The sequence below is a fragment of the Acipenser ruthenus genome, chromosome 6 (genome assembly GCF_902713425.1).
Source record: "Acipenser ruthenus chromosome 6, fAciRut3.2 maternal haplotype, whole genome shotgun sequence".
NCBI lineage: Eukaryota > Metazoa > Chordata > Actinopteri > Acipenseriformes > Acipenseridae > Acipenser > Acipenser ruthenus.
Genome location: NC_081194.1, coordinates 70,894,833 through 70,921,349, shown reverse-complemented (window position 1 = coordinate 70,921,349; position 26,517 = coordinate 70,894,833). Strand labels below are relative to the sequence as shown.

Sequence of the window (26,517 nt, the reverse complement as noted above, 5' to 3'; positions counted from 1 at the left end):
CTGGCGTGGAGCAACCTCCACACCTCACCCTCTCTTAACTGGAGTCCCCCAAGGGTCAGTCTTGGGTCCTCTCCTGTTCTCTCTCTACACCCGCTCCCTGGGCCCCCTCATCGCATCCTATGGTTTCTCATACCATTTCTATGCTGATGATGCTCAGATTTTCCTCTCCTTCCCCACCTCTGACTCCACCATCTCCTCCCGTATCTCTACCTGTCTGTCTGCTATTTCCTCCTGGATGCACTCGCATCACCTCAAACTCAACCTCTCTAAATCTGACCTCCTTTTCTTTCCCTCCTCCTCCCCCTCCTCTGATCTCTCTATCTCTGTTCCTCTGGAATCTACCACACTCTCTCCCTCTTCCTCAGCTAAGAACCTTGGAGTCACCCTGGACCCCTGCCTCTCTTATTCCCAGCACATCTCCACTCTGGCACGCACTTGCAGATTCTTCCTGAGCAACATCCGAAGAATCTGACCCTTCCTCACCAACTATGCTACCCAGCTCCTGGTCCAGGCCCTGGTACTCTCCCGTCTAGACTACTGCAACTCCCTCCTGGCTGGCCTCCCTGCGTCCGCCATCCGTCCACTCCAGCTCATCCAGAACTCTGCTGCTCGCCTGGTGTTCTCTCTACCTCGCTTCGCCCACGCTACTCCACTACTCCGCTCGCTCCACTGGCTCCCGATCACCGCTCGCATCCAGTTCAAGACTCTTGTACTAGCCTACAGATGCCTTGATCAGACTGCACCCAGCTACCTCCAGACCCTCATCTCTCCCTACACCCCCACTCGACCTCTCCGCTCCGCCTGCACTAGAAGACTGGCTCTACCTCCGCTACGCTCCCCTGCCTCCCGAGCCCGCTCCTTCTCCACCCTTGCTCCGCAGTGGTGGAACGACCTTCCTACAGATGTCAGGACTGCCCAGTCCCTGACCACATTCCGGCGCCTCCTTAAGACTCACCTCTTCAAACAGCACCTGTAGAACTCCTCTGTTGTATCCTGGGACACTATCACCCTTCATTTAAATATGCTTTATTTTGCTCTTATCTGCCCCCTATTTTACTGCATTTAATCCTGTACCTCAGAATATTGTAATCTGCCAAGTGTTTAATCTGTAGTATTTTGTACTTAATCATATCCTGATGTAACTATCACTATTTAATCATATCCTGATGTAACTTTCACTATTATCTGCTGTATTATTGAATTGTGGTTTGTCACACTTGAGAATTATTGTATTTCTTGTTCTTATTGTATGACTTATATTGTAACACTTGAATGTATTTGTATTTGCTTGCGATTGTAAGTCGCCCTGGATAAGGGCGTCTGCTAAGAAATAAATAATAATAATAATAATAACAACAACTGGTAACATTTTAAATGTTGCTCACACAAATGGCCTTTCATCGTTCTGGAATTTCTTATGTTCTTACTTCAGAGTATATCAACTTTCATATTTCCTCCACCTCAACTTGGCTGGCATATGGGCAGATTCCACTGGGACTCAATGATCAGAGCTCTTCTAGTCCACACAAATAATATATGACTGGATATACAGTGAGGATCACTGACAAAGTGCTACCTGGGGACATTCTGAAATCTGTCCCTTACTGGGAAGTATCGCCTTCCTATATTGTTTTACAAGTGTTTATATCCCTTTTTATTTATAAGGCTAAAAATATTTTTGAAATTAACTTAATTAAACTCAGCATCCTATTCATGTAAGTAGTTGATGTGATAAATAAAAGGGCATATTTTCTGAATTTCTAGCTTTTATTTAAAGCCCTTCATATAGGCATATTAGATCAATGTCAGGAACAGATATGGGGGAGAAAAAAGTATAGATTTTTTTTCAACAGCAAGCATACAATTTCGATACACTGTATAGCAATAACAAAACCTGCTTATTATCTATTGCACATTTCACCCAAAGAACATAGCTATGCTCTGAAAAGCTGTTCTAATGTAACTTGAAAGAGACATAATAAAAAAAACTCTGGATCAATCACTTACACCTGACTGTTTCAGTACAAATCACAGCTCAGAGCTCTATTTCTGAAGCTATCAGTTGGCATATTCCTATTTTATCATAACAGAATTATTAAAAGGGAGCCAGATCAGCATTTTAAATCAATTTTGTGAACATGCTTTAACATTCTGAAAATAAATAGGCAACGTTTCATGGAAGCTGCCAATGCAAATCAAATTTGTATCATCATTGCACAAATGGCTGACACCAAATAACTTTAACAGAATGTCCCAGTTTTTTACCCAATGCTGATTTTGAATCTCTCTCTCTCAATATACAGTAAATATTTTGCAAATGAAAGCATAAATGAGATGCCACATATAATTCCACATTTATCGGCAAGTGTGAGTTGAAAGTGATTTGATTGAGCAACCTGGTTTAAATTAAGACTCAGTCAGCCCGTTAGGATTGCAGGCTGGCAGAACTTGATGTCTCTAACTGATGGAGGAAGTTATTTAATGAGCGTCCATTGTGAAGGATGAGAGAGCCGAGTGCTTACCCTCACTGCGGAAAAAATAATTTACAAAAATGTGGTACAATATTTTATTTTATAGTAAGATCTAATGACATCAGGATACAATGTATTATTATTATTATTAGTAGTAGTCGTAGTAGTAGTCCTATTTAAGTGTTACTTATCACCCTGTGGCAAAGTGGCTTGCAGTGCATAGGTGTAGTGGTGATGCGGTGCTCAGGAAGGATAGACACAAAACAGTTCACAATGAAAACAGCTCTTTATTTGGCTAGGTTGCGTGTCAGCAAGTCTTAAATAATAGTAACAGGCTCTACACAACAATGTGTATTGCACTGTTATTCAAACAGGGGTTCATTCCAGACACACACATACACAGCACAGTCACAAGTCCAGAACGAGTGCTCTAAGTGCAGGTGGTGAATTACAGTGAAGAAGTGCAGTCCGGGTTGCACGCTGGCTTCCCGCTACAGCTCCCGGATACTTTAGTCATCTAGCAATGACATCTAGCAAATACACCTTCAGTTCCTCCCCTTCGGTAGCGAGTGCAGTCACGTCTCCTCCAATCCATTACTGATACATCGCCTACCGTATTAGGGCGATGACTTCTGGTATTGTGACTCCGCCCCCTTCCTGGATAGCCGACTTACAACTGACCCTGGAATGAACTGTCAAGCCATCCAGTCCGGGGCACACTGTTCCTGTTACACAGCGCCCTCACAGGTCGGGAGGGAGATTGTTGATTCGGATTCATTCGCTCTCTGTCACACACTCCCTAAACAAAAGGGGGTGCTAACAAAGCCAACACATTAACACATTTTAAAGAAAAAGACTGGTCATGTCACCAGCGGACTCTGCATTGGCGTGCTCCAAATTAACCCAGGACTGCACCAGGGCCTTGAACATGGCTCCGCAGTCAAAGAGACCAGGAGTAGTCCTATTTAATAACCAGCAGCGGGACTACACCAGCTGACCACTGGCAGCAGGTGAAACAATTCAGTTTAGCACCCCCTAAACAAAAGAGGTTGCTAACAAAGACTGGCTATTAACCAATTTTAAATGAAAAAAAAAACAGTTAAAAGGTCTGTAAAAGTTCAAAACAAAGGGGGGGGCGGGGGGGAGGTGGTACAGAGCATGCCACCCAGAGTCCACTGGTCGACAAAGGCCGTCATGTCACCAATGAACTCCGCGTTGGCGTGCTCCAAATTAACCCGGTACTGTACCAGGGCCTTGAACATGGCTCTGCAGATAAAAAGACCAGGAGGAGTCGTAGTAGTTCGATTTGCTTGTTAGTATTAATACATATTGTTTTCAAGGTTGGGAGAACACTATAAACAGAACTTGACAAAAGTTACAATTGTGGGCTGACAGTCAGATCAAGTTTTAAAAGACTCTATTAGAGTTGACCTCAAATTCATCCGTGATGTGGGGGCAGGGAGAGTTAATTAGCCAACACTTGAAAATAAATGAAAGCAAAAGGATGATTTATTCTGTTTCCATTAGGTAACTGGCCTGGAGAAAAAAATAGAAAAAAATCAATAAAATCTTATATTTTTGTAGAACTGTGCAAATGACCTCTGGCTAGCCTGGTTTGTGTTTTTTCAGTGCATTCTTTTTTTTATTATAAAACAATTCATTTGTTATTGTCATTTATTGACTTTTTTGTTGTGTTTTCATTATTTATTAGTCAGCTTATTAACAGAAACATGACATTGAACTTAAGACTGAAAATTCAGGACAGCTTCTTATTATATTAAACTCTGTAGTGCCATACTACTATAAAAGGAAGATATTCTTCAGAGATTGAGTTTGACACGAGTTAAACTTAACAGAAGTGGAACAGCAAAACCCTATCTTAAATGACAGTACTGAACCGTAGAAACACGCCATTCTGCACTAAAGAATTCTCAAAAGAAAACGCATCATAAATCATGCACAAGTTTATGACTTTAATATTAGCAACAGTCAGTTAGTGTGAATGATAACCACCATAAACTATGACAGTAGAACAGCAAATCTTCTAAAAAAGCAAGGAGTCTAAAATGTGCAGCTACAGCAGCTGACTTAGACTCAAATGGCCAATTAATCCACATTTTTGGATGAGCATATGTTTGTTCCTATCAGATCGCCGCATAGTCTTCTTTGTTCAAGACTGAATAGATTCAGTTATTTTAGCCTGTCTGCATATGACATGCCTTTTAACCCCGGGATAATTCTGGTTGCTCTTCTTTGCACTCTTTCTAGAGCAGCAATATCCTTTTTGTAGCGACATGACCAGAACTGGACATAATATTCTAGATGAGGTCTTAATGCATTTAATAACATTTTAACATTACTTCCCTTGATTTAAATTCAACACTTTTCACAATATATCCGAGCATTTTGTTGGCCTTTTTTATAGCTTCCCCACATTGCCTAGATGAAGACATTTCTGAGTCAACATAAACTCCTAGGTCTTTTTCACAGATTCCTTCTTCAATTTCAGTATCTCCCATATGGTATTTATAATGCACATTTTTATTGCCTGCGTGCGGTACCTTACACATTTCTTTATTAAATGTCATTTGCCATGTGTCTGCCCAGTTCTGAATGCTGTCTAGATCATTTTGAATGACCTTTGCTGCTGCAGCGGTGTTTGCCACTCCTCCTATTTTTGTGTCGTCTGCAAATTTAACAAGTTTGCTTACTGTACCAGAATCTAAGTCATTAATGTAGATTAGGAATAGCAGAGGACCTAATACTGATCCCTGTGGTACACCACTGGTTACCTCGCTCCATTTTGAGGTTTTTCCTCTAATCAGTACTTTTTGTTTTCTACATGTAAAGCCCGCCGCACACAGCCCGACTCAAGCCGTCCCGACTCATCTCATCTCAACTGGCCGTACAGAGTTTGGATGAATCGTATCAGTGTGCGTGCCCTTAAAACCAAGATTATGCAGATTTCAGTCAGGATGTCTTCAGATTTGAAGATTGAACATGTTGAATCTTTTTCAGACGCAGTTTCGTTCAGATGTGATCAGTCTGTCTGTGTGCGGCGGTTGCCGACCAAGACTGACTGAGACTGATTAGTCATAAGAGTGTCAACCAATGGTGAAGCAGGTTTAAGTGACGTAGCTTGGCATGTAACTTGTCATACAAGATGGCAGAATATTGACAGCTTTAGTTCCACAGGTAAAAATACATTAGTCAATTGCTCCGAGTGTCCCGAATTCAAAAATACCAGATATGTGCACATTTGAATATTTTTTTTAGGCGTTTACTAATCAAAGGTAAATTATCAATTTACCTTTTTATTATCAATCTACTGGCAGCGTATATTTTCTTACTGCGCTAAAACAGAAGTAACCGGTGCGTCAATCTCCATAGGTCACAAATCACAAGCCCCTAGATCCACACGCTGAGAAAAAAAACCCGCCAAAGTCAAATAAAAAATCAACAGGTTGGATTTTATTTACCACAGGCTAAAGTGTAGTAGACAAGTTATACAAAAAGTCAAACACTGCCTGAAACGTTTGCACTTTGTAACTGGTCAATTAATTAATAGGCTAAGCGCTTTTGGTTGCCTCGTGGCGCCTTCTCCGCTGTCTAATCAGCATACGATGCCATGCATAATATGAGGGTCACTATGTTGGGCTAAGATAATACAAAAATGTGTACAGGGCAGTATTAATTACATTTGCATACATAGTAATCACCAGTATCTAGTTGTGGTCAGTAATTCAGTCTTAGCAGTGTGTGACACCCAGTCGGGAAAAACTCATTTGTGACGTCAAACCAAAACTGAGCACAACTGATCGCAGAATCTGTGCATACTCAGATGAGATGAGTCAGGACGGCTTGAGTCGAGCTGTGTGCAGCGGGCTTTAACCACTCCCTAATCCATGTGCATGCATGTCCTTGAATCCCTACTGTGTTCAGTTTAATATAATATTTTATGCAGGACTTTGTCAAAAGCTTTCTGAAAATCTAAATAAACCATGTCATATGTTTGCATATGTTGCATCCTCAAAAAAATCAAGCAGGTTAGTTAGACACGATCTCCCTTTCCTAAAACCATGCTGACTGTCTCCCAGGATACTGTTACCATATAGGTAATTTTCCATTTTGGATCTTATTATAGTTTCCATAAGGATCTAAAACACTGGGAACATTAAAAAATCGTACTGCCTTCCATTCTAAACTAAATTGATAGGCCAAACTGCCCTTTTCTGTTCCCAAACTTTTCTTCTCTTCTTATTAGAAGGAGTGCTGCTAAGTCTGGATAAACAGTCTTCACAGCTGTAAGTAATTAGGAACCCCAAAGGAAACACCAGGGTGTGTACATCCGCTCAAGATATAAGACCACACATACAATACATAAAACAGACCACTACAAGGACATTTCTGCAAGGAATAAGGCCGATGAATGTTGTTCAACAGGAGACATCTTTGCTTTGAAGCAGAACTAATTTGACTATCCTAGTCCGAAACCTGTGGGATACTTTAATCTGAAGCCGATTTTTCTTTTTCTTGAATAACGGTGGAAAAAAGAGGTTAAAAAAGTTTGCTATGGAAAATGAACTGAATCATGTAACCTTGTTCTCTAAAAGTTTCCCAAGGATACACTAACAATGAGATAACATGGCTTGACATGGCTTTCTTTTCTGCATTTGTAATATTTGGAAAGAGATCACTTTAATGAAGATTATGATTTATTTATGCAAAGTGTCCGGCTCTTTGTGTTACCTCAAGCTTTGTTTTAAAACAAACCCTGCTGATAGCAAAGGGTTTGATAAATGTATAAACCATACGTCCAATGGATTTCATATGTAGACAAAAACAAACTTCTAAGAACAGTTATGATCAGTCAATATTGCTAATACTTCATAGAGGTTTTCAGGTAAATATATATTTACTAAACAAAGAGTCAGTTTAAAGAGTGAGTGTAAAGCTGGAGAAGTATATACTACAGATAACTTGTAAATCAAAATGGTGCCACGTAAAAGAGAATAAATATAGACACAAACAGGAAGTGACATACTTTGAACATTTCTACATTATTCATTATATAGAAATCTGCAGGAAATAAAATCCCCCCCCAATTCCGTTATTAGCAGTCTTAAATAAACACCATATAAAGTGCCTGCATCTAAACAAAAAAAAAAGAATACATTGGACCAGTGCCTTTTTGTTTGTGCTTTTAAGTGTTACAGAACACCCTGCAGTGTTTACAAGAAATGCATCCTTTACTTTTGCTGTATGCCATGTTGTCTGTACCACAGCAATATGTTTGAAACAAAATCACGATTGTTTCTCTTCTAAGCATCGTATTGCATCCAGATCATGTTCCCTCCTGCAACAATGCTGGTGCTCTCATTGAAATTAATGGTGTATTGTGGTAACAGAAAACAAGCAATTGTTGTAACAGGGAGCGTGATCTGAATACACTCAATTCTTATAAGAAAAAATATCGGTAACTGTGACAGAGAGAGAATTAATCCTAGCCCCGGACTGGATGGTTTGGCAGGGTCAGTTGGAAGTCAGCCATCCAGAAAGGGGGCGGAGTCACAATACCAGAAGTCATCGCCTTAATGCGGTAGGCGATGTGTCAGTCATGGATTGGAGGATACGTGATTGCACTTGCTGCTGAAGGGGGCGTGACTGAGGGTATATCAGGGGATGTGGCAAAGCAATCTGTTCCTTAGTTATGGTTACGGAAAGACCTGTAAAGGACTTACCAACGAAAAAGTACTCTGAGTGTTTAGTGTTGTCTTATCTGTCTGTTTAACTGTTGTTATTTGTTATTCTAGATGGCTAAATATCCAGCATCAAACCCAAACTACACTGCACTACTGTTGTCAATGATTGTATTAAATCACCACTTGCACTAGGAGCACTCACTATTGGACCTGTGATCATGTGTGTATAAAGTGTGTGTCATTATTAGTATTATTATTTCGGGACTGAACCCTGTGGTTTACCTGCGCTGTACACATCGTTGTGTACAGCCAGGTGTTATTATTTAAGGTTGCCAAACAAGCAGCCCAGCACACATAAAAAGCTGTTTTTCACCATGAACTGTGCTGTATTTGTTATTACTGGGCACTACATCACCTCTACACCTGCGCACTGCAAACCACTTTGCCACAGTGACACTTTAAAATAAGTGTCTGTTCATGATTATTTCATGTGTATTAAGGGAAATTTTACAAAGTCATGAAAAATCTGCCATGATCTCATGCTTGTGACTTTTGAATTCAATAGGAATTTCATTTGAAATCAGTAGGAAATCATGTGTTAGTTACATTGGGATTACAGACACTTATTTTAAAGTGTTATCAAAATATCTTACTCCTGGCAAAAGCACCCGAGAAAGGTATTCTCCAGATGGGTTATGACTCATGATGAGTGAAAAATATCAAAACAAATGGGATTATATTTAAATATATATTGCTACAATTGGGACAACATAGGATTCAGCAAAGCTATAATGTGTTTCTTTTAAATACTGCAGGGTGTTCTCTAACACTTTCATTTTACTGAGATCAAGGACTGTTAGACCCCACGGTAATGGTGTCACCTACCTTACTCTCTCCCTCGATGACTGTTATAGGCACTAAGGTGGAGGGCCACTTGTTTTTCAGAGGTAAAGGTTTGTCACAGTTCCATAGCACAATTATCTGGGGTACAGGGGAAAAAAGTCCTAATCACAGTGGGCAACTACAAATACAGTTGATTTTGTATTCTCTAGCAGAACCCCCCCCCCAAAAAAAAACAAAAACAAAAACATTGAACACCAATGGTTTCAAAGAAAACCAGATACTACCTTTCCTGAGAAAATCTCTGAATATAATAACGGTTTTACTCATATGGGGAGGTTTGGTGATCCGTAGTTCAAATCCAAACTCAGCCACTGATTCACTGTGTGACCCTGATCAAGTCACTTAACTTGTGCTCTGTCCTTCGGATGAGACATTAAATCGAGGTCCTACTGTAAGTTACTCTGCAGCACCAGTTGCATAGTTCAACCCCTAGTCTCTGTAATTCGCTTGGGATCAAAGTTTCTGCTAAATGACTAAATAATAATAATAATGGGGCCTCATTTATCAAGGTGTGCCATAAACCTTTTGAGCAGTTTAAAAAAAGAAATTATGCAAATTGCATTTTCCCATGAAGACTTTGATAAATCTGGACCATGGTGGTAAACTCTGATCTCACTGAAACATTTGTCATCGATTTTTCTATCAGTTTCTTTTGGTATTACTGCATACACTAACATGTGTGTTTTATGTGGGTAAAACTCAGTAATGTACTCCATTTTACAGTACAGATATATTCTGGTTATCCTCATTGATAACCAGAATACATTTGAAGTGTCGTTACAAGAAATACAAGTTTTTTTTTTTAATTATGTATTATTTGCAGCCTACACATGTGCTTACTCCATTTATACCAATTACCTGTTAAATTTTGTCAAATTAAGCAACAAGTAATAAATGTTTTTTAATCATCCTGTAATTCTTGGATTATTGCGTTTGTGAGGTGATAACATAAGAAGTAGAGAGTTACAAGGATTAGAGGCTTGTTTAGACATATTATGAGTTTGGAGTCTTAACATGTCACATATAAATATACAGCACAATCATTTTATCCAACTCTTTGAGTTAATTAGATCTGTTGTCATTGAAATGTCCCACCCTTCGAAGAGCTGAATATATCAACATCATGAATATTTATTGACCTACAGTAGGTAATGAGCCAGACATTGCAGGATCTAATTTTCAAACACTAGTAGCAGGAAGGAACACTTAAACATTGGCAGCACTTGAGTGGGGTTAATAAACACAGCAGAAATGAAAGCTTGGATATTTCTCCATTCGCCAATGATGCAACAACTCAGAATAAAAAAAGGGCATTTGCAGAAGCCAGGGATTTAGACCAAATTACATCAATACAGTGGGCTGCAATTATAAAAATCTAAAATAGAGTTCTAACTCATTTAAATATAATAATAAATGGAGGCATACACTTGTGTCTACACTGCTATACTGCACAACAGACTTACAGTTGATGATATTAAACTATTACATTTTCCAGACAAGGTTCTGTATCCCTAATCATTAAGTGAGTCATGCTCTTACCTGCGCGCAGTATTTGGATTTGGCAACAGCGAGTAGTAGTTTGACAATAGGCTGGGACTGTGACATCAGAGGGGTGACAGCCTGGATAACAGCTGTGAATTCCTGTGATGGGCTTTTACCTACAACAACGTTGAATAAAAAAACTTTATTGATTTATTGACACCATTAGAGAGACAAATCAGGGCTTAAACAAGGTACGCTGTTTTAAAACAGTGATACAGGGATGAATGTCTAAGGTACTGTTGCTTGTGGATATCATTTGGAGGAAACTGCAATTGTGGTAGTGGAGGAAAACTAGAATTTGTCTAGACTAGAAGCTCTTTGTTGTGACAACTGCATGCTTCACCCTAGACAGTTTCGTCTAGGGTGGAAGTCTAGAGGGGAGCCTTCAGCAATGCTCATTGGTATCTATAAGAATCCTTTACAGAGTAATGATAAAATGGACCTGGGGGAGCCACTTGTGCCCCATGCTCTTTACCAGCATAATGAAGGAAACAACCAGGAGCTATCCATATAAGCATATGGATGCTTTTAATCATCAATAAACACAACATAATATGATCATATACTTAATATATTGTAGCCAGTTAAACATAGGTTGTGCAATACACCATTGCCTGACTCTGTAGATCTATACCCCTAGCTAAATGGATGAGATGAAATTGTAAGGTATTTTTCTCTTCCTTTACAATGACAGCTACATATTACAGCAGCAACCTTTGAAAATCCTGTAAGGTAATCAGAGATAAGGTCTGCTAACAGCAGGCAAAGCATTTATAGCCTTTGAAAAGGGAACATCTGTACACAGGTGCTCTAGAGAATAAATAGGTTGATTTAATCTAGAACTAGTGATCATTTCAATGAAGTATGTGTATGAGGATGAAAGAGAAGAAAGAAAAGTAAAAATCTTTCACATTTACATAAAAACCAATGCATTTACACACAGGACTTAACTCATGGAAAAGATCAAATGGTGCCATGGATCTTTAAGTTTCCATATATTTCCCTTTGAAGATTGTGTGTCAGACTAAAGGCTTGGTGTGCCAGTGGTTAAAGAAAAGGAATTGATACCAGGATGTTCTCGATTTAAATCCTGGCTCAGGCACTGGTTCACTGTGTGTGACCCTGAGCAAGTCATTTAACCTCCTTGTATTCCGTCCTTTGGATGAGATGGAAACCGATGTCCTTTGTAAGTGACTCTACAGCAGTAACTGTTGATGCAGAGTTCACCCCCTAGTCTTTGTAAGTGTCTACAAAATTACTATTTAATAATAATAATAATAATAATAATAATAATAATAATAATAATAATAATAAACCCTTGAGCTTACATGAATGCATTGAAGCATAGAGGCTCTTGCACACACATACATACATGATTTAAATGATGAAAAGCAAAACAAAAATTACAAAAAGGCATTAACACAAGCTCACAAAGCTTATATATGCCATTTTTATAAGTCACCAGTTCTGTAAAAACCTACCCAAAGATGCTCTCCGCTTTGGTGGCAGAATCCTTTTTTAAAGTTATGTTACTAGACTGATCAGGTTCCAGCACTCAGGCTGGTAATGTAATCTTAATGTTTCTTTTTCTTTTGAAAGAGTAAAGAAATACTTATTGTGGTTTTTTCCAGCGCCTCCACTAAAGCCTATATGTGTATAGACTCTAACATTACAGTAGGCATTGTGTGTGTGAGTGTGTGTGCAAGTATGGTGATAAGGGGGGCTCTGAGGGTGCTAACAGAAAAAGGCAGTTCAATACATCAATGACAATTTCTGACAGGGAGGACAAGGTGAGATTGCATTTTCACTCAGTAGTTGACAACCACAATTAGATTTTTCTCAACCGGGGCCACTTGGAAATTGAATCATTCTGCTGTACTGTTAGGCATTACAATCAAACACAGAGTGCTACTTTACAATATATCTAGTGAAAAAAAATATATCTGTATTATACTTAGATCTCTCTAAAACATCAATGAATGTTGAAGCTGTACAGTGTAGCAGTAGATATGCCTTTATTTTCATTTTTAGTTGTGTTATGTCATAAGCTGAAACATTCTTCCTTTTACATTTACACAGCAATTGCGCTCATTGCTGTGTTTCTTTTTGTTTTGTTCAACGCAATAACTAGATTCTTCTTCTTCTTCTTCTTCTTCTTCTTCTTCTTCAAAATGTCAGTCAGAAGAACTTGTTGCATCATGCTGCTCTAGTACACCCCTGGAGTGTACGTTACTGTGCTGTTAAGTGTGCTCCTGCTGAGCGTTTTGAGTTTACATGACTGAGAAATCTGAATGGAAAAGGAATTGAAATGGATTAACCAGGTACTCCGATCAGGTTTCAAGGAATCAGATCACTGCACACAATGTGGTTCTCAAATCTCCTATCAGGATTGGAACAGTATTTCATGTGCCATGTAAACATGTAGAATTGTATTCAAATCAGTCATGCACAGACTGTAATTCGTGCCAGTAAGGGGTGCTAATATGAAAAGACACCACTTGGTAAATATTTTGTTTGCTTCCACGTGTTAGTATGTGCGCAACAGAACACCTTCAATTTTTTTTTTCAATAAACATTTGACACTTTTTTTTTTTTCTGTGGTTTTATTTCAAAATAAATATAACGCCATGGTTGCTAGGATACATTCAATACCAGGCTTGCTAATTCAGACCCAAGTGTCTGAGTACATTACAGCACTTCAAATCAAACAGATTCTTTAAATAGAGGAGGGGTTACATTTTAATCATGGTGTCGATACCATTATAGCAGCATTAGTACCGTATAACAAAAGAAACAAAATGTGCTGAAGAGAACTGCAATTATGCAGTTATGATTTGCTAAACCTGATAAAAGTGATAGAAATACCAATTGTCTTTTTAGTCTTGCAGAGATTCAAACTCTCAGATGTACAGTATCTAAATGGTTGACTACTTCTCTGTTTGTCAATTTTCCAAATGTTCTGCATGATTGCACATTATTTAGGTAGTTTGAATGGGACATTAGTAACACTTCTAAACAACGTAGAAGACTGTGGGCTATATTCTCAAAGCAATTTACTCCAAATTATCATTAGTTTTTTTTTGTCTAACAGGAAAAAACACAGAAAACGATTCTAAAATAAATAAGAACAATGTCCCAGTTGTTTATTCGTGCTTTGGTAACTTTACTGGGTGTGTTTTTAATCCCTGAAAAAAATGTGTTAATGCCGCTTTGGAGTAAAGAGCTCTGAGAATCCAGCCCTGTGTTTTGTGAGCAACATAATTCATGGGAGAAATATGACAAGAAGTATGTTTAATTGTTTCGTATGTGTTTTAAAGACTGCCGTTAGGGGTTAAAGGATGTGATGAACATTTGGACTCTGGGATTGATTGTGAAATAATTTGATGTCTCGTCTATTCATACCATTCATCAATTAGATAATGCCTACAGTACATTTCGTATCAATACAGTCAGATATACTACTACGACTACAACTACTACTCCTACTACTACTACTAATAATACAACTATAAATAACAGACATGACTTACCCAACACTGAATAATAAAATGGAAATTCTGCTGCATTTGTAGAATACTGTGGCAATATGTACAGACCCCCTGGTAAGGAATTCCACATTAACTTATTTCTTGATATGTGTGAATAGATTCGATCTTGGATTATCTGAAAAAAAGGAAATATATTATGTTTATTCTTGTAATGACAAATTGTATCAATATAAATAGCTACAATGCTGGTTAACAGGCTGATGTTAAAATACACCAGCAGCTGCTCTACGATTTGAGTTAATTTTTCCAGCTTCATATTGAACAGTTCAGTAACACTAGGCAAGTTCATGAAGAAAATAATAAAAAAAGTGTCTGAATGTAAAAGGTGTCTGAAATATTTACATCCACATTGTAACCATTTTGCTAAATATTAACATTTTGCTAAATATGACAATTTCATGATAACAGCAGCTGGCCTTAATAGTGCCTCCATTTAACTTTATAGAACTCCCTCAGGTACACACTTGCCAACATTTGGAAACTGTTCAGCGGGACGCTCGTCTGGCGGGGGGGTGGGGGCGGGTTATACACATCATACACATGGGAGGAGTCATACGATGTATCCCCCCCAATTCAACACGACCATCATAACAGTAGAAATAGGCATAATGAAGCGTTATAAATTAGTGATCAGCAGATGTGTCAGCCGCATGAAGAGCACAGCGTGTGGTTTTCACTAACTCTACTGTGCAGAATAAATGTTTGTGTAAATATCAGGACTTTCTTCCTATGCATCGGGACGCGGGACATTTGCTAGGAAATCGTGACTGTCCCGACCGTATAGGGACTGTTGGCATGTATGCAGGCATGCATTTTCTTTCGTACTGTATGTTCTTCTTTATTATCACTTAACATGTTAAAAATACAGTGGCAAGAGGTCTGCGATAAAAGTAGGGGAGTTTCAGGCAGTGTTATTTAGATTGTTGATAATACAATAAGAACAATCTTATTGTTCTAATTCCCTTTCCTTTGTGTAGAAGTTTGACATACTGTATGCGCATTAGTGTACCTGATTAGACTGTTTTATTGAATGGGTTTAGGAAATTATAAAAAAACACAGACTGGATTTACACAATTGTTGACTGTCTGGGTTGATGAATACAGATCACACACACTTAGAACATAAGAACATTTACAAACATGAGGCGGTCTTTCGGCCCATCTTGCTCGTTGGTTGTTATTATTATTATTATTTATTTCTTAGCAGACGCCCTTATCCAGGGCGACTTACAATTGTTACAAGATATCACATTATACATTATTTCACATTATACAGATATCACATTATTTTACATACAATTACCCATTTATACAGTTGGGTTTTTTTACTGGAGCAATCTAGGTAAAGTACCTTGCTCAAGGGTACAACAGCAGTGTCCCCCACTGGGGATTGAACCCACAACCCTCCGGTCAAGAGTCCAGAGCCCTAACCACTACTCCACACTGCTGCCTTATTGATCCCAGAATGTCATCAAGCAGCTTCGTGAAGGATCCCAGGGTGTCAGCTTCAACAACATTACTGGGGAGTTGGTTCCAGACTCCCACAATTCTCTGTGTGAAGTTCCTCCTATTTTCTGATCTGAACGCCCCTTTATCTAATCTCCATTTGCGACCCCTGGTTCTTGTTTCTTTTTTCAGGTCGAAAAAGTCCCCTGGGTCGACTTTGTCAATACCTTTTAGAATTTTGAATGCTTGAATCAGATCACCGCATAGTCTTCTTTGTTCAAGACTGAATAGATTCAGTTCAGTTCATGACATGCCTTTTAAACCTGGAATAATTCTGGTCGCTCTTCTTTGAACTCTTTCTAGAGCAGCAATATCCTTTTTGTAGCGAGGTGACCAGAACTGGACACAATATTCTAGATGAGGTCTCACTAATGCATTGTAAAGTTTTAACAGTACCTCCCTTGATTTAAATGCAACACTTTTCACTATATTTTGTTGGCCTTTTTTATAGCTTCCCCACATTATCTAGATGTAGACATTTCTGAGTCAACATAAACTCCTAGATCTTTTTCATAGATTCCTTCTTCAATTTCAGTATGTACCATATGGTATTTATAATGCACATTTTTATTGCCTGCGTACAGTACCTTACACTTTTCAATATTAAATGTCATTTGCCATGTGTCTGCCCAATTTTGAATGCTGTCTAGCTTCCTGCTTTATTTTTCTGCTGATGTGACCTGCACTGGGAGTTAGGATTTTCTCCAATTTACTGTACACAATTTTCTGGTTTCATTTATTTTGCCATGATTTTTGTAAGAAACACAAGAAACACCTTCTAAGCTCTGTCGCTTCATTACTTTCCCTCCATACTAATGAGTTCATGTCAACTTTACATATGTTTATAGAAAATCTATTTCAGCCATGCTGCTTCTACATATTGAATCTGCATGTTCTAATTAAGATTAGTGCAAGGACTTAATTACAGCATCTTTCATGGCTCACACTGTCAGGCTCAATTAACTTTTCAAATGGTAACAGGAGTTGGTGTAACGTAGATTGACTCAGCACATCTATTTTTGTAGATCAATTTTATATATATATATATATATATATATATATATATATATATATACACACATACAACCAACCTCAGTTAACTCGATTGGTGGATAATTCGACACCTTCGCTTAATTTGACAGACTTTTTTGGATTTTTTCATTTTTTAATTCGACACCATGCTTTACTCATAACTCGGCACTTATTACCGGTACCGAAGGGATAAAAACTATTAGGCTAGTGGATAACTCGACACTGTTGTTTCACGTCACTGATCTACTTGACACTCTTGTTTCACGTGACCTCTGACTGGAAACGGATCGTTCATTCATTCATTCGCAACTAACAAGCGCAGCTGGTTACAGTATCAGTTCACAACGAGTGAGAAGCACAAAATTAGTTCTTGTTCAATTCAATGGACATGATCGAGGGCTGCTTAGAGGAAGAGATCTCAGGATATGATAGTAGATGATATGTGCTTATAACTTGGAGAAGAGTAAGGAGATTCCCCTTGGCTCGCGGAGAGCCGCCCTCGCAGACGTAGGACCAAACCTTCCGATCTCCAAGGCTGGGCAGCAACCGATACTTCCCCCAAGGAGGATCTAGATGAGAGAAATGGGAGGTGACAGTGATAGATAAATTTGGCCGGGGGTCCCCCTTGACTCGCAGTGAACCTTCCTCGCGGTGGATGAAACCGCCCCTATAGATATCTGTGCGCTGTTTTGTTTGTTTTGTTTCGTATTATTATGATTTATGTAAATATGACTGGTGAAAAGCCTTATTTTTGTGTATTGTTATTATTTGAGGCGCAGACAAAGTCGCCGCCATTATCTGTTAATGTTTGTTATTATTTGTAAAAACCTTGTGAGAATGCGTGACTGATCAGCTACTGATTATTTTAACTAGCTGACAGTCACGCATCCTTATTAAGCCCGTGCCAAATATGACAGAGGGATAATATAATAATTGATAGCTATTTAATCCCTCAGTCACCACTACAAAAACCTGCAGCTTTGGCTGCAATGGGATGAGTGTGGTGAAGGAAAGTAAAGCTTTAAAGTGAATAGAAAACAATTGCTAAAACGTGCTGGGTCTAGTTTTTTTAGAGGGGAGCGGCGTATACTCGGGAGGAGAGGGTCCGCTCCGCTCTGCAGGAACGACATCTACGCAACCTCGAGACTGCAAGCGGTGTTTGTGAAGGCAATGCCCAGCCAAGGCCGTATAAAGCAGCAGGAGTCGTCGTATGAATACCGGCTCATAAATAGTTAGTTTAGGGGATAGTGATCCTAAGTAATGTATAGCGAGGGTTACGTAGTGGAGCAGGTTCCTGGAGTGGGACGCCTCGTTCAGTAAGGCTAGCGCTCGCCCTGTGTGGCACCTTTTATTTGTAGTTTTTGTACTGTGTTTTATTTTCTATTTTTGTACAGCTTATTGTATGTGTCCTCTGTGCGTTACCATGGCTGGTAACCTCACATGACCCCTTTATTTACTTTCTTTTTGTATTAATAAATCCTGCGCGCCTGTGCTGGCGTTTCAACTCCACCCCCAGTTGTCTCTCTGTATTTCTTGAACAGTGACTTCCCACACACGTGACACGAGCACACTGTCACACAGACCCTTTTATTATTCGTATTATTTGTTGGGGTCATTTTTTAAAGAATAGGATTACATCACTTACTAGCTTTCAATGTTTATAGTAATACTTATTTTAATTAAAATATATCCGTTTTTGTACAGTATGTCTAGTGAATGGATTTTGGTTTGGACTGCAAAGAACAGTACGTTAAACAGTTTTTTTTCTACTAGCAAAATAGTCCAAAATTATGGATAAAAGTCTGAGACTATCCACAGAAATTAAGAAATTAAATATCACATAAACCCATTGAGATGATAACTTTGTATTTTCATGTAATGACTGCTGTTAAGTGCAAAACATTTATATTGCACATATACAGCTTTCTTATACTGCACAAAATGCATAAATAATGCATACGTAACAATACGCTAATACAGGGACACACAGTATATACTGGTACATTTTACATAATACCTATTGTTGAGCTAAATGCTGGTAACTAATCTTAGCTTATGTGACTTATTAAACATTTTTCTAAAGTTTCACTGCCTTACTGTGGAAATACAAAGTAATTACTGAGACATATTGGAAACACCCGACAAAGGAAAAGCACAGTACAGGCTGAAATAGCGATATTGCAGTACATTATTTAAGCCTAGCACAGACACTTGTATTACTTTCTCATATGGCCTAAAATAGCTTAGCCTGGAGTAAATTGGATAAATAATCAATTACTTCCAAACCTTACCAAGCAGATACCCGATAAGGCACTGTGGGTAATTTATTTAGTCTAGCAAAAACTATTTTTTTCTCCCAAAGTAAATAGACACAATTGGTACAGCATATGAATCCTCTGATAAATAACCCTTTACAACTAGACAGGGTGAAGAATACTGTTAAAAACTGCCAGGTAGTTGCCTTCCCCTGTGCAGGAGTTAATGGGCTATAACCTGACACAACTAGTATTTTTTGGCCTCACGGCAATCCATAACTGATTCAGGCCTTTCTAAATGTCATCTTATGATTCATCTGCTGAAAATGTAAACCTGATGGGGAGAAAATTCTATGAAGAAAATGAAACCTCATAAGAGGTACATTTACTTACAGCTTCCTTAGTATCAGCTAAAAACAGAAATAAGTTAATGGGAAAACCATCCTGGGGCAGAAACGGAATTGAATATAGCAAAGAATACATTAAACTACACTATTTCCTTTGAGAATACACAAAAAGAGCGGCCTTGAGTTTGGTTACCAATTAGAAGGAAGCAGAAGGAACAAGAAAACTGCCACATTTTTCATCAAAGAGCATTATGGGATCTGAGCCCTTTAGAATCACAATGACTCAATGCACAATCTTATTTTATGTCAAATCCAAATAGCATTAGTCAAGTTGGCTTCAAGATCAAAATGCCTTTTAAAGATGCCAGAACAGAAACAATAAAGTCATATTACATTATAATTGTTTTGATTATTTTAAAAAGTGTTGTTCCAATTTATAGTTTGCAGTTTTTTTTAAGGGTCACAGAATGTAAACAAGCTTTTGGGACTTTCACCCGCTGAAGGGATGTATGTTGTCCTGGTTGATTGCACAGGTTTTGTTGGTGCAATAAAATAAAAAGGAATAAAAAATACAGCTGGAATATTTACTGAAAAGTCATCTAACACAATAAAACGTTATTCTGTTTTGAAATATGAATGTTCTTGTTTTTTTTAATTTATTTATTAACATTTATTTAAAAAATGAATAAAGCTAAATCTAGGTTTTAATTTTTCATTTGATGAAAGCGCTAGCACCTGGTAACAGAACTCGACATTCGTTATCGCCCTCAATTTACAAAACAATAATGAATTGCCAAAATACGTTGGCCCATGATAACTGGTACTGTAATAGCATTATTTATCATAAGTTATTGATAATATTAGATTCTGGAGATATGGGGGGAGGACCGCTTAACCAATTGTCATGACACTTTGGTGTTTACATTATTTAGTTAAAGTTATGGACAATATCATATTCTAGGGATATACAGGGGGGCTGCATGTCACACTTACATTTATGCATGTATCTGGATAATTGCTTATCAAATTGTTATGAAACTTGGTGATTCATATTCTATGCTATTCTGTACATACTGTTGATATATGTCACAGTCATCAATCTTTTCATAATACTTTATAGCTCTAATTTTGAAGTTAGAGCCGTGGAGGGGGGTGTATGCTTGTGGACAGGTTGGCTTGGTGGTGATGTCAGACCAGGAAGTGACAGACACTAGTACTGCGGGTTGAAGCGCTGAGTGCGTGTTTATTAAATAAATAAAATGTTTAAACAAAACCCCAAAGACTTTCACAAAAACAAAAGGCACGATGGCCAAAACAAATAGAAACAGCGACAAACACACAAACAAGTGACGTGCCTATACATCCTACACACTTCGCATCATGGAGCCCCCTCTCTCTTCAACCACCACCACCACGGCAGGTTGCTGTCTTCCTGGTCACTCTGAAAGGGGCTTTTGCCGATGTAGTGTCCCACCTCTGCGGTTTAAACAAAACCCAAAAGACTTTCACAAAAACAAAAAGCACGATGGCCGAAACAAATAGAAACAGCGACAAACACACAAACAAACAGCACGAGTAGCAATTGTTTTTAGATATATTTTTTACTTATGTTCCTCCTCTGAACAACCCAACCTTGACTGAGAGGTTTCTGCCTCTTTTATGCAGCTGTGCCTGAGCTTGATTGCTTGTCAATCATTCAGTCGTGCTCAGGCACATTCTACGTGTGTTATTGTTAGCAGGGAAGATAATTGTCTTCTTTCCTGCCAACCAAAAACCCACATTAACAATAATAATAATAAACTGTGTTTTAACATAACATACATTTAAATAATAATACCAAAAATAACACAAATAAACACTGGGGCGGGGTGTACCACATCACAATGCTACTGATACTTTTTTGATAGGGTAAATCTTGATTTTCATCACTGGAGATTTATGATATCTGCTGTTCCTTCCATTAATGAGGCAACATATACTAATAAATCATTATACAGTAGAACAAGTAAAAAAAACTGTAGAAACACCATTTTGAAAGGTTTTATAAAAGCCTAATCTTTATCACTCAATTTACTGTGCGGTCAAAAGCTTTTTTTTAACCCCATGCAGACTTGAAGGACTCAAGTCTGTGACTCGGAAACTGTGCACAATAAAAACCCACCCAACAAAACATTATCCAATCACTGGGTAGCCCTGTTGTCTTTGCAGCCAATCATAGTAAGAATAAGAAATTGGAAGCAAGTTAGGTTGTATCGTAAATCCCCCCCACACACAAATCCAACTGCAAGCATCACAGCTCAAGTTTTATTTTCTCTTTTGCTTTATAAGAAATAAATAATGTCAGCATGGTAAACAACTAAGTAATTATTTGGCTTTTAACGAGCATTTCGCTTTACTACTTTACACCATGTGCTAAATTTTTTAAGCACTGTAGAATTACATTTCTAAAACTGCATTCTTGAAAAATAAGTAATTTGATTTTGCTGAGCTCCCTGAATCTCTGGAATATAATGTATTTGTTTGCACTGAAAACAATAGAACATTGGTCACCTTAATAATTTTGAGTTTACTGAAAACAAAAATGAATGAAAAAAGAATAATCATAAAAGTTATAATCATACTTTTAGAGCTTCTTAATTCATATCAAAGTCGTTGTGTGATTAAATATTCTGTGCTTTGCTTCTAATCTCCTCTGATGCTATAGTCAGGAGAAAGTATCTTTAATTTCTTACCGGTGTAATGTTATTTTCAGGTACACATTAAAAAGTGGTACTCAGCTCACTGTGTATTGCACAGTCCGACAGCGTACCACTTTCTAACACTACACTGGCTCTATAGTCCAGATCACAGCTTCTATCAAAGTGAAAAACAACGGCCACAAACTTGAACTTGAAGCTTATCTATAAACGTCAGGTACATTTAAACAGTATTCCAATTCCAATTCCAAAAGAAAAGAAGATAGTGACAGACAAGTTGAAAAAGGCATGCAAATAGAATAATTTAGCTAGAAAAAATAAATCAAAACAATTTTTTGTTTGCTATTTTAATTTTTTATTATTTGTGCATTTTTCCTGAGGAATATCAGACAACGTCTGTTAGGTAAACTGTTCCCCCACTACTACCACTAGTTTAATGAAAATTGATTTAAGTTTGTTTCAAGGACCCGGACTCGAGACTCAGACTCGGACTCGGACTCGGACTGGGACACGGACTCGGACTTGAGGTCTGAGGACTCCACTACAAGTTTGCCCCCATGCTTATGACACCCATGGTACATTTACTCAACCTGTTACAAATCGGAAAGCTGACAAAATGTTCCATTAGGAAGAAATTATTGCTTCCAAAGTTGATATACCGTCCATTTAATGACTTTGATTGATCTTGTTTCTTTGAGTTACAGTTATATTTTTCAATTTTCAGTCTACCCATTTGATTCAGGAGGAGTAGGTGTTCTGTGTGCGGTCGATTTGAGACCAGCAGAACGTATTTCCAAATAGGTCCCGAACAGACACCAGACTGCAAAGGCTTCTTACTCCTACCCATTATCAAGAAGCACCCAGACTCCTTTCAAGCCCAGCAGAAACTCAAAATCTTACACAGGAACGAGTTGAAGACGCTGCTGCGACTGTACAGCATGAAAAGAAGAAAATTGGTGTAATAAAAAATAGCAGTGCCACCTCTGTTGTTCCACTACAAGCATCAATTCCTCCTGATTTCTGCTCTTGCACATTATAAAAAGGCAATCCATTATCCTTGCTGTCTCTTATCTGGCCTCTGAGTACAAAGCCTCCCCACACTCCCACCCTCCTCAGCTTAAATTAATGATTCCATAAATGGGAGCACTTACCTCTAATGTAGTTAATACTATTTTTTCGACAGATGAAAAATAGGCATCCCAGAGGAACTGGGTCTGCTGCCTGAGTGCCAATATTTTGTCATGGTCTACAGATCTAGTTATTGAAGGAATCTGGAAAAAAAACACACACACACACACACACAAAGAATAAGCGCAATTAAATGTAAGAACATAAGAATAAGAACAGAGGGTTCTCTATACTGATAGAAATAAAATAAATCAACACTCCTGTAAGCAACTAATGGGTATATGCCTCTCCAGGGGGACTTAATTACACCTTTCCCACTGAATGTTCAATGATTCATTTAAGACGTTATTGTGAATAAATGCCAGTGATACTGTTGCTTCTCAAAGAGTGGCATTATTATCGTTTCATTTTGGCTAATCTTTTTTTTTTTCATTTTTTAAAACCCTCTTTTATATACAGAACTCCAAGTCAATATTCCCTGGTTTTATGTCCTATCATTATTTCTATAGCACCGTGACAAACTGGAACAGATAACAACATCTTGGAGCTCACTGGGTGACAGAGGAGCCGTTTACCTCGGGCAGCAGTATGCGTTATCTTAACTGTTTGAGTATTTCTCCAGTTAGAGGCCAAATAAATAGTGGACCGTGTGTAGAGCATATACAGTGCCTTGCATAAGTATTCACCCCCCTTGGACTTTTCCACATTTTGTAGTATTACAACCTGGAATTAAAATGGATTTAATTAGGATTTTTTGTCACTGATCTACACAAAATAGTCCATAATGTCGAAGTGGGGAAAAAAATCTACATATTTTTCAAAATTATTTACAAGTAAAAAACTGAAAAGTCTTGATTGCATAAGTATTCAACCCCTTTGCTGTGACACCTCTAAATAAGCTCTGGTGCAATCAATTGCCTTCAGAAGTCACATAATTAGTTGAATGGAGTCCACCTGTGTGCAATTAAAGTGTCACTTGATCTCAGATTAAATACACCTGTTTCTGGAAGGCCCCAGAGTTTGTTAGAGAGCATATCTAAACAAACAACATCATGAAGACCAAGGAGCTATCAAAACAAGTCCGGGATAAAGTTCTGGAGAAGCACCAATCAGGGTTGGGTTATAAAAAAATATCTCAAACTTTGAACATCCCCCGGAGCACCGTTAAATCCATTATTAAAAAATTGAAAGAATATGGCACAACCACGACTCTGCCTAGAGAAGGCCGTCCACCAAAACTCAGTGACCATGTAAGGAGGGCATTAGTCAGAGAAGCAACCAAGAGGCCAACTGGTAACTCTGAAGGAGCTGGAGAGATCCACAGCTGAGATGGGAGAAACCGTCCATGGGACAACTATAACCCGGACGCTCCACAAAACTGGGCTTTATGGAAGGGTGGTGAGAAGAAAGCCATTACTGAAAAAAAAAACATATCAAATCCTGTTTGGATTTTTCCAAAAGTCATGTGGGAGACACAGCAAGCATGTGGAATAAGGTTCTCTGGTCTGATGAGACCAAAATTGAACTGTTTGGCCTTAGCGCAAAACGCTATGTGTGGCGCAAAGCCAACACTGCTCATCACCCTGAGAACACCATCCCCATGGTGAAGCATGGTGTTGGCAGCATCATGGTATGGGGGTGCTTTTCATCGGCAGGGACTGGGAAACTGGTCAGGATTGAGGGCAAGATGGATGGAGCCAAATACAGGGAAATTCTAAAGGAAAACCTGTTTCAGTCTGCAAGAGACCTGGGACTGGGGTGGAGGTTCACCTTCCAGCAGGACAATGACCCTAAACACACAGCCAAAGCTACACTGGAGTGGTTTAAAAACAAGAACCTGAATGTCTTAGAATGGCCCAGTCAAAGCCCAGATCTCAATCCTATTGAGAATCTGAGGCAAGACTTGAAAATTGCTGTTCACCAAACGGACCCCATCCAACTTGACAGAGCTTGAGCAATTTTGCCAAGAAGAACAGGCAAAAAATGCAGGATCCAGATGTGCAAAGCTGGTAGAGACTTACCCAAAAAGACTCACAGCTGTAATTGCTGCCAAGGGTGCTTCTACCAAGTATTGACTCAGGGGGGTGAATACTTATGCAACCAACAAATGTCTTTTTTTTTGTTTAATTAATAAAAGGTGCACAATAAAAAAATATTTTGCACACTCAAAGTGTTAAGTATGTTGTGTAAATCAAATGGTAAAAATCCCAATTAAATCCATTTTAATTCCAGGTTGTAACACTACAAAATGTGGAAAAGTCCAAGCGGGGTGAATACTTATGCAAGGCACTGTACAGGGGAGTTATTAAGTCACCTGCCACTAAGCATGTGTGGGCTTGGAGAGTAATAGTACCAACACTTATTTCTGTCCTCTCTGTAAAGTTTTTATCAAAATCCAATTAATTCCTAGGGGTGGTGAGACAATAATTAACTGGTGAGTGAAACCACAAACCACAGACCAAAGTAACACTTAGACTGGTATAGAGCTTGTTTCTTATGGTACTGGACTTTAAACAAACAGTAACATGGGCTACATTGGAGTATATAATACAGATAGACAAGAAATTAAAGCCCCCTTTCTCAAGCACTTTGTCAGTTTGCCCTATTAACTGTCCCACTACTTGTGCATAAAAGGGTCGTGTAAATATAATTTCTGTGCACACATCCAGTACACCATCTATGTAGCCTTAGTGATTGCAGGCATAAGTGCAAGTACATGTTATCTCTTGTGTCAAACACAGCCTTTCAAGAGCATTGTTCTAAAAAGTAGGAATTATCCCATCAAATATCACTGTCAATATATTTTCAGTATCTGTCACTATCTTAATGTAAGAGCCATATTCAGATTCAACAATTGAGTGGTAATGCTCACTTATAGTACGTACACTTTATCAATATTTCATACTTAGGTATGGCCATGATCAGTTTCTTATGTTTTTTTTTTCTACTGTTATTCAGCTATAAACACAATACTTATCTTAATTGCTGCAATTTCTAAAGAAGAAATATTTAAATCTCTGAGCAACCTCTTGTTATTACTGTCTATTCTTGTTCTCTCCTCTCGCTGCATTTAATTATCTCATTTATTTTCATCTCTTTGGTGACATTTTGCCTATCGTAATTTAAATCTGTTTTTTGCTACATTAATTACTCTTTACTTTGAAGCAAAAAAAGGGCAGGTAGCAGCTGTTAATACATTCAGTAATTAAAGTATATACATATCATGCATCTTTCAGGACACAATTAATGGGATCATTTATTGATATAGCACATGGCTCAAAGAAATGTATGTATCTTGGAAGTTGTTGTCTGGATATAGTAATGGCTCATTTAGAAATATTTAACATTTTCAAAGCCGTATACTACATGGGAGTACAGCTGCTACAA

At 38.3% G+C, this 26,517-nt stretch overlaps 1 protein-coding gene across 1 annotated transcript in view; it reads right to left on the bottom strand.

Moving 5' to 3' along the window:
- LOC117411447 (exostosin-1-like) overlaps positions 1-26,517 on the bottom strand; it is a 322,854-nt gene that overhangs the window by 18,195 nt on the left and 278,142 nt on the right. Inside the window, exons 5-8 of the mRNA XM_034019003.3 lie at positions 23,154-23,273; positions 14,149-14,281; positions 10,616-10,734; positions 9,059-9,154 (exon numbers count right to left, since the gene is read on the bottom strand). Of these exons, the coding sequence (XP_033874894.2) occupies positions 9,059-9,154; positions 10,616-10,734; positions 14,149-14,281; positions 23,154-23,273 (468 nt within the window). The remainder of the gene's footprint in view (positions 1-9,058; positions 9,155-10,615; positions 10,735-14,148; positions 14,282-23,153; positions 23,274-26,517) is intronic.